The following is a 9,722-nucleotide window of genomic DNA, read 5'->3' on the forward strand; positions in this document are numbered from 1 at the left end:
AATTAGCACCCAATATCAGTGACTCAGTTGACAACAATCCCTTCAATCTTTCAACCATCGCGTCATTAGTTGAACAATTGTCCAAAGTAACCGTGGATATATTTCTATCCAGATTTCAATCCAGCAAACACTTCACCAAAATTTGTGAAAGGCAATCAGCTGTATGTGGGACTTGCACATATATAAACCTATTCATTAAAAAAAAATTATTCAAAGTTACAAAAAAATTAAATAATTTTTTTTAAATTTAATTAAGTACCTATAAAAATTTAAATACAAAATTTAAATATTTAATAAAGTAAAAATACCTTAGGATTCGACTTTGCAAATGTCAAGAGTTGTCAATGAAATGTCCCGTAACAACCATATAACCTTTCTTTTGATTACAAGTAGTCCACATGTTTGCAGTAATTACCACCCTACTATTATTAATCTCCAACAAATTCATTGCGTTTGCCTTTTTAACATTATATATCTTAAAGATCTCACTCTTTAAAGTGTTTATGGACATATGCTTCACCAATGGGTTGCAATAATAAAACAAAATCTCTAAATGCTTCATACTCAACAAACCTAAGAGGAAGCTCATGTTTTACAACAATTGTTGTAAGTTTTTGACGGGCAATCAATGGATTAAATTTCTGAATTCCAAGCTCACCACTTTTGGTTTTCACCAAGTGTTGCTTATTCTCAAGAACTTCTTCAATTGTCGGTTGGTTAAAACCGTGAATTTGCCTAGTATGTCTATTCAAGTGACTGGTACTCGATCCACAAGAAAGAATTGTTCCACAATGATTATGTTTTGTTTTCGCTACACCACCAACATTTATCTTTGTGAAATGGTCCCAACAATTTTACACAACCCTCTGTTTTCTTTTTTTATCACTCCGCATCTCTTCTTGAACTTTTTTTGACTCCGCAGATGGATTTGAAGGCAAATTAGAAGATTCAGAAGCATTTTACATTAGAAACCTGTATAAAATTAAAGGAGATACAATATTAAATTAATTAATTAGTTAATTAATTAATCAAATATCACATAATTTTCTAAAAATTTTCTAAGAATGCAGAATATTTTTATACTATAATGTTAATGTTATAATAAATTTTCTAACAACAAAGCACAGGACACCACAATGTCCCAAATTTGTAACGTCCAGGACACCATACTTCAAGCAAATTTTACAAGCAAATTTACAAGCACAGTGCACAGAACTGCATACTTCAACTCAGAAATACTAATAAAACCAACAACACAGCTCAAAATCATTAACCAATAGCACAATATTCTTCATAGCTCAAAATCATAATATTCTTCACAATATTCTTCAATGAATTAACCAATTACATATATTTAGGCCTTAGATAATATAATAAAAAAATTTGAAGCTTAATTGAGGAGGAGTACCTAAGTTGGATAGTTTGCTGCCTTGCTGCTGGCGTGGTTTGAATCACGTACAGACTGCAAATTGCTGTTGTTGCCTCACGCGCGTTCAAGTGGTTGCTGCAGCGTCGCGTGACTATGCTGGTGGGTGGGGGTTGTTGCTGCGTCGCGCGAGAGATGCTAGGTGGCTGGGGGTTGCTGCTGCGTCGCGCGAGAGATGCTAGGTGGCTGGAGCTAGACTGTGGGTTGCGCGGGAGATGCTCGCTGCTGCTGCTGTTGGCTGAGTGGTGGCTGCTGGTGTTGGATGCTCGTCGCTCATGTTGGATGCTGTTGGCCCTATTGGCTGCCGGTGGTGAGAATAGTAAGAAGCTGGCACTGTGACGGTGAGTGAGGGAGGAGGGAAATGAGGGATTTAAGGATTTTGACTTTGGGAGTTTGGGTTTTGTTGAAAAGTCAAAACTTACGAATTGTTTTGTTTGGATTCTCTCTCTATTTTTTTTTTAATTTTTCAGTTTTTTATTTGAATTTTATATACATGTCCTTATCTGAGTTCATTGCATATGAGCTTTACAAGTCAAAAACCCTTGCCAATCATTTAAAGCCCGTGGGCCTGGGCCGGGTCGGGTCGGCCTCAGGCTTTTCTACCAATCCTAGATATCACTATGTAATGAGACTTTTGATGAAATCTGGTATGTTAGTAGATCATTGTTTAATTTTTCATTATACACACATTCTTATCTTTTTCAAGACGGATTTTATAAATCATCTTGGTGTCTCATGATTGAAACTGCAAAGCAAGACGTTGATATCATCGTCTGAAAATTTATAAGATTTTATTGATTTCAGTGACAACTATTACAAACTAAACATCATATTTGGCTGATTGGATCTTAGATTTTGGCGCAGGTCATTGAGCAAGATTCAACACAACCTACCAATTTCTCCTCACCTGACAAAAGGATAAAGCAAAAAAAAAAAAGGATTGTTAATCACTTGAACCAAAAACTAAACCTATAAATAATAAGAAGGTTTAAAATTAATGGAGGCAATTGATAATTAATTAAGAATATGATTTGGATACCAATTTTCTCTTTGGTGTTGATTTTGGCACACGAGGAAAATACGCAACCGAGGTTGCAGAAATGCTGGGCGTGATTGGGAGTGTTAAAAGAAGCTGAAACTAGAGGCTTGCTGTAACACCCTAAAAATTACCCATGAAAACACAAGGGTAAAATTGGAATGAAACCTCACATCATTTGTTCTTATTAATAAATCTCAAGATAAACAACTATAATTCATACTCCAACTGAATCCTTACATAAAACATATGAAATAAACTCTCCAAAGCAAAGTCTCTAATCCAAAATAAAAAGTCTAGCCAAATTTAATCTTTAAAGCAACTCCAAAGACCCACTAAGAAAAATTCTCCATCTAAGCACCCAAGCCACATTTCTAATCAATCTGCAAAATATTAGAGACGAGGGGTGAGCCGTCAACTCAGTAAGCAAATCCATGCACAATATTTGAAAACCTTTGTCAAGAATCGTTAAACATTTTATAACAACATCTTCATTTAGCATAAGGGGTTGATTCATATAAAAACATTTATAAAAACATTAAAGCGTAAACATTGGTAGCTCATGCCTCGTAGTCATCATCATTCATCATTCATCATTTAGGGTGTTATACCCCGCATTGTTCCTCATTCAGGGTACTATACCCCACATTGTTCGTAACATCCTTGTGCACAAGATCATCATCATACCAGCAAGCTGGCCATAACATTTCATAACATCATAACATTAACATCATATACATTACTACGGACTATGAGCCAAAATATTTTTGAATCCACCATACATTCTTTCATAAATAGCAGTTAAAGTCTTCTAAAACATTTAAGAACCTTTCTTTGATCATTTAATTCTTTTAGAAAATTCTTTAAGAAAACATTTTGCTTAAGAAAACTAATTTCTTAAGAAAAATTCATTTAAAAATAATTTTATATAAATTCATTTAAAAGTGTTTTTAATTTTTAATGTCATGACCCAACTCAGACCTGGCAAGATATTGTCCGCTTTGGGCCTTAACAAGGCCCGCACGGATTTGTTCTTGCCAGATCTGGGTTGGGTCATGATATTGTGGTATCAGAGCAGCTCTGCGTGTCCTCTTGAGCGATGATGGGGCAAACCTCAGCGAGGACGCTGAGTCCCCAAGGGGGGGTGTATGTAACACCCTAGGCGAATCCCACATCGGCAAAGCACGGGAGAGATGCTGGGTTTATAAGGAGTGATCCACACCTTAATTGGCAAGACGCGTTTTGGGGTGTATGGGCGCTCCAAGAATAAATCCGTACGAGCCTTGTTAAGGCCCAAAGCGGACAATATCTTGCCAGGTCTGGGTTGGGTCATGACATTGTGGTATCAGTGCGGCTCCGCGTGTCCTCTTGAGCGATGGCGGGGCAAACCTCAGCGAGGACGCTAAGTCCCCAAGGGAGGGTGTATGTAACACCATAGGCGAATCCCACATCGGCAAAGCACGGGAGAGATGCTGGGTTTATAAGGGGTGATCCACACCTTAATTGGCAAGACGCGTTTTGGGGTGTATGGGCGCCCCAAGAACAAATCCGTGCGGGCCTTATTAAGGCCCAAAGCGGACAATATCTTGCCAGGTCTGGGTTGGGTCATGACATTGAAGAGACGCGTTTTGGGGTGTACGGGCGCCCCAAGAACAAATCCGTGCGGGTCTTGTTAAGGCCCAAATTACCCTTGTGTTTTCATGGGTAATTTTTGGGGTGTTACATTTATGGTATCAGAGCGGCTCTGCGTGTCCTCTTGAGCGATGGTGGGGCAAACCTCAGCGAGGACGCTGAGTCCCCAAGGGGGGGTGTATGTAACACCCTAGGCGAATCCCACATCGGCAAAGCACGGGAGAGATGCTGGGTTTATAAGAAGTGATCTACACCTTAATTGGCAAGACGCGTTTTGGGGTGTATGGGCGCCCCAAGAACAAATCTGTGCGGGCCTTATTAAGGCCCAAAGCGGACAATATCTTGCCAGGTCTGGGTTGGGTCATGACACTTGCATTCGATTATGCACCGATGGACACATCCACTTATATCTTTGCCAGGACCTGGCCTGCAACTTGAAACACAATCATCGGCACAAGTTGCTGAAGAGTGACCAACAGTGAGCCCTAATACCGGAGAAATCATCAAAAAGATTTGAACAGTGCTCATCTTCTCCATTTTCTTTTATTTTTCTATATGCAAAGAAAAGATTTGTTAACCTAAGGTGAATACAAATTAAGCTGTATAGACAATTAATCTTAATTGCTACAAATGCACGTGTATCATAAGATAATGAAAATAGTAAATATGAGTAGTATTGCACATCTCAAATTTTTATCTCAAATCATGTGGTGTTCATCAATTAGATTGTGAGATAATACAATTAATTCACTTTGATATTATAAAGAGTTATTAAAAATAACACATCACATGCTACATCATTTGAAAGATATGATAGAATTCCTTGTTAGGAAATATGACTAATTTTCAATAAGGATTTCTTAGGATATTTTCCCTTTTGTAAGATTCTTATTTAAAGAATAAGGATTTCTTAGGATCTTTTTTTTTTTTTGGTAGGATTCCTATTTAAAGAATAAGTGATTTTTCTTTTGGGACTTGACTTATTCAAGGAGGAATATTACTAGTGTAAGAAACTATTACTTCTCCTACAGGAAATAATCATTACATATAGGGAGGTTGGGTTCATTTATTTACATAATACAACAATCAGTTCTCTGCAAGTAGACAATTTTTATTGTGAGAGAAATAGTAGATCTATTGAGAGATTGTGTGTTATTAGAATTTTGGGTGTGAGGAAAAATATTAAAGCGATTGTAACAATTTTTCGCATTGTAGATTTTTCTCTCGTCTTCCTTGGCGGCTGTGGTTTTCTTCATTATAGAAGTTTTCCACGTAAATTCTTGCGATTTTATTTCTTCATCTATTTTTCTATTTGTTATTTGTTTGATATATTTTGCTTTAGGGATCTTGGGCGGGAAATTCCATGACATTCCTAAATTCTTAAAATATTTAGAAAACTTTGTTATTTATTCTCAACCGCCTATTTTTTATTATTATTCAAGTTTTGGTTGATTAACTAAAAAAAAAAGTTTGAAAATCGCTGGGCAATTAAGTCACTCTTGATACATAGTTAATTATTAGTAACACAATAATTTACATCAAAAAATAAATATGAGTGTTCAATGTATATCGGTAAATGTTAGTGTTTAATGTATATTTTAGTGTTTAAATATCCTTGACCTATGTTATTTTTCTAAAATTAAAATTCTACGAAGTAACTTAAAGAAGGTAAATTAAACCGATAGGCCCGCCCTTTGGTTAATTTAACCACAATATTATCAAGTGAATTGAAATTAGTGAGTTGTCAAACACCAAATATATTCATCCGCGTAAATGGAAATTACAGATTACATTTGAGTAATTTATCAAAAAATAGTCATACACCTACTACCTTCCTTTTTAGTTATCATAATAAATTCGAATTTGGATTTCATGCTGATTTTTCTTTTTGTGCTTATCTTTTAAAATTATTTTGTCACGACTGTTTATCTAGTAGTGTAACACAAAACACTGAATTATAATGAAATAATTGAGGGAATAATTTGATGAATAGATTTTAGGGAATAGCCTTTTTCATCCTTACTCTTTAAACAATTAATAGCTTATTTCATTCTTATTTTTCAATCAATAGCCTAAAATACCCTTATGTAAATTTACAATTAGTTTATTCTATAATTTATTGAGGGCAAAATAGAATTTTCAGTTAAATAAATGACAAACCATTTTAAAATAAAAATCTCAAGAACAATTAAATAATATTTGACTAACATATATAGTGCATATTCAGTGTTTAGTTTTATTAGAAACATACGGACACATACATATTCACGCATATGTGTGTTCACTAAATTCTTTTTCACGAAGTCAAATAAATTTTAGAATTAATAATAATAATAATAATATAAATTAATAATTTATATCTTTGCCCCGGCCGCCTGCAAAGCAATTTCGAAGGCAGTCTACGGAGCAAATGGCTGAAGAAGGCGCAACAAGAAGACCCACCACCAGAGAAATCATCAGAATGAATTGAACTGTGTTAATTTTCACCATTTTCTTTCCTTCTTCTGTGCAAAGAGAAGATATGTATATGTCAAAGAAAGGTGAATAGCAACTGGTCACGTAATGCCGTATGTAGATTAGTGGAGCAAGCTTTGACGGCCAATATTTTTCTATAAACGGGAATTTGAAATGATAAGTTTGTTGTGCACCAAAGAAAGTAATAGTGGTTAATTTTTATTAGAAACTGAGAAAACTCATTGACCATGAGATGGACATTGTATCACATGATACCTCATTTGAAATAATTGTAGATAACATTAACCATATTTTTATTTAAGAAATAATCATAGAATTTATTTTAAAAGATGGAACTGAATATTTCTGAAACGTGAGGGAAGAAAATAAAGGAAAAATTATCAAGACTACAGTTTACAGCTTCGGCAGACAAAATATTGTACTTGACCATGAAATGTTGCTGGGCAGGATCGATATGAGGATCTTTTGGGTATATTTGAATCAAAGTTCCCACCCCACATTTCTAAGCAGTAAGAAATTTAGTTTATATGACGCAATTTAAAAAAATAATAATAAATACAAAAGTTATATCTTCACTTTTATGTTATCCCAACTTGAGCTAATATATATACTAGATTAATAATCTCATTAAATAAATAAGATAATAAAATTTTCTTAAATCCTTTTATGGCCCAGTGAAAACATAAATTGATAATTAGTGAAATAAAAAAAAACTAATATTAATAACTAAAAGTAAAACTAATGACCAATTTATTTATAGAGTTTATGTTTTATGCACTTAAACATTTGAAATACTTTATCTTCTAGGGCATTAATTTGAAAAGTACGTATATCAATTTTATATCTATTTATAATATACATTTACAATAATTTTAGTGCTTCTATATAGATGTTCTTACATGATGGCTTTTGAAGTTCATACATGAATCTTAGTTAAAGGAATAGTAATACAAGTAATTAAAATATAAAACTCTTCTTAAATTAACAAATATTCATTTACTGGTAAATTAATAAATTATTCATTAATCAATATATAATATTTTCTCTTAGTCTCAACAATATTATTTCGTAGAGGTTAACTATATACGCTCACCGTATGAAAGGGGCATGTTACTGAAGTCAAGGAGGTAGATCATGAGGATTAAAGGGGTAAGACTTGAAGCCTAGAACAAAATCTTACTAGTTTTTTTAATCAAGTGGGGCGGGGGCATGCATCTAACCCCACTAGCTGTGTGTACTACCTCCGTCCTTGCTACAAACACAAACCAGTTGACTTTTCTCTCAGATTGAACAAGAGGTGAATTGCCATTATATACACGATTGATATAAAGATTGTGCTGATGCGTGCTAGCCACACGTGAGGATTGAGGAAGTACTTTCAAGATCCACCTTTATGTGAAAATTGTAATCACATTACGCTCAATATGTCAACGGTTTTAAAAGAACAGTTTAACGTTGCAAATAGCCTTATCCAAATATTTATAAAGCCACGGATCAAGACTACAAAAACGCCGAAAGTGAAAAAAAAAAGAGGAAGAGGCATAAGATTCAGTAAACTTTATTCATTCCAATAGCACATATTTATTTATCACATATTAATATGATAGCATATAGAGTTCTTGAGTGGTAAATGATAAAAATTATAGCTTGGTGCATGTCTTTGAGCAGGAATCCACACAGCTTTCACCTTTCTTTTCCCCTAACAACATAAAGAAAACAAGCAAAAATTAGTGAGAGATTGAGATTGAGATTACTTTTGAGAAAGATGAGAGATTGAGTTTAAATAAATTACCAGGTTTCTCTTTGGTGTCCAGCTTGGTGCACTTTGAAGTAACACAGCCAAGCTTGCAGAAGGACTGGGGGTCATTCCTAGATTCTAAAGAGGTTCCTCCAAATGCGCACTGTTTCGCGCACTTAATGTGACATGCAGTAGGCTGCAGAATTATGCCAAGTCCCCCTGTTACACAATCATAGAAGCAATCCTCGTAGCAATCCCAAGTACCATCAGCTGTAGGCTGTCCAACGAGAAGCCCCAACATGATTGAAACCATTACAATGAACTTAAGAACTTGCTGTTTCTCCATTTTTCTTAATTTTTGAATTCTTTGCAAGAGAATATGTGATGAAAATAACATCCCGAGACGGGTTTATTATATAGGAATTGAACTGAAAGGATAAGATCGATATTAATTAATTGTATGAAAATATCATTTATTTCTAAAAGAAATCAGGAAGCTGTCGTACGACAAATTCTTCAAGAAATCAATGTCCGAATCTTTCATAATTAATAGCATACTCCGAATACTACCTAACAGTTTACTTATTAGTCTTCTCGAGTGGTCTAGCTGATTTGGCTTGTTCATGAATTTCGTTATTTCATTAAGAAATATTTCATTGAGGGTGGAATGATCATGAATTTTAAGTTTAAATAAATTAATTAGGGATTGAGTAAAACTGAGGTTCATGATAATTAAAAAGAATTATTTTGTTTAATTAATTTCATATTCTTATCCTTGATATTGAAATTACTTCATGGGTCTTATATGGTATTAAATAAAAATAAAAATAAAGTGTTTTATAAAAATTGGAAGAAAGTATATTTGTTTATTTTTGGAAGAGTTAATGAAATAGATGAACACATCAAGTGCATTTTTTTCTTGAATATTTTAATTTCTTTCTTTTTTTCTCCTCATGATTTAATTATAGATTAATATTAAACACGTTTTTTATTTTCTTGCCATAACCGTAATTATTGAGCTGTTATGCATATCCAATCCATCCCCATCAAAACAACCATAAATGTGTTGATATACACGGGAAAATATTAGATAATTGACTTGCCATTTACAAATTACACACTTGTGTGAGTACCTAATACACGTCTGTAACGGACAAGTCAAATAATGTATGGTCAAGGTTTATTCATTTGTTTTTCTCTGTCAAATCCCAAACTCAGTCGTTTAACATACCTAACATCAAGTGCATTTTTTTCTTGAATATTTTAATTTCTTTCTTTTTTCCTGCTCATGATTTAATTATAGATTAATATTAAACACGTTTTTTATTTTCTTGCCATAACCGTAATTATTGAGCTGTTATGCATATCCAATCCATCCCCATCAAAACAACCATAAATGTGTTGATATACACGGG

At 34.0% G+C, this 9,722-nt stretch overlaps 1 protein-coding gene across 1 annotated transcript; it reads right to left on the minus strand.

The window, feature by feature from the left end:
• Positions 1-8,111: 8,111 nt before the first annotated feature.
• LOC102625097 (thionin-like protein 2) lies at positions 8,112-8,726 on the minus strand. The gene is made up of 2 exons (XM_006465506.3): positions 8,362-8,726; positions 8,112-8,268 (listed from the first exon to the last, which is right to left on the minus strand). The coding sequence occupies exons 1-2, from the start codon at positions 8,702-8,704 to the stop codon at positions 8,210-8,212; spliced, it is 402 nt and encodes a 133-aa protein (XP_006465569.3). The 5' UTR covers positions 8,705-8,726; the 3' UTR covers positions 8,112-8,209.
• Between the last annotated feature and the right edge of the window lie 996 nt (positions 8,727-9,722).

Source organism: Citrus sinensis, chromosome 7 (assembly GCF_022201045.2).
Source record: "Citrus sinensis cultivar Valencia sweet orange chromosome 7, DVS_A1.0, whole genome shotgun sequence".
In the NCBI taxonomy this organism is placed as follows: domain Eukaryota; kingdom Viridiplantae; phylum Streptophyta; class Magnoliopsida; order Sapindales; family Rutaceae; genus Citrus; species Citrus sinensis.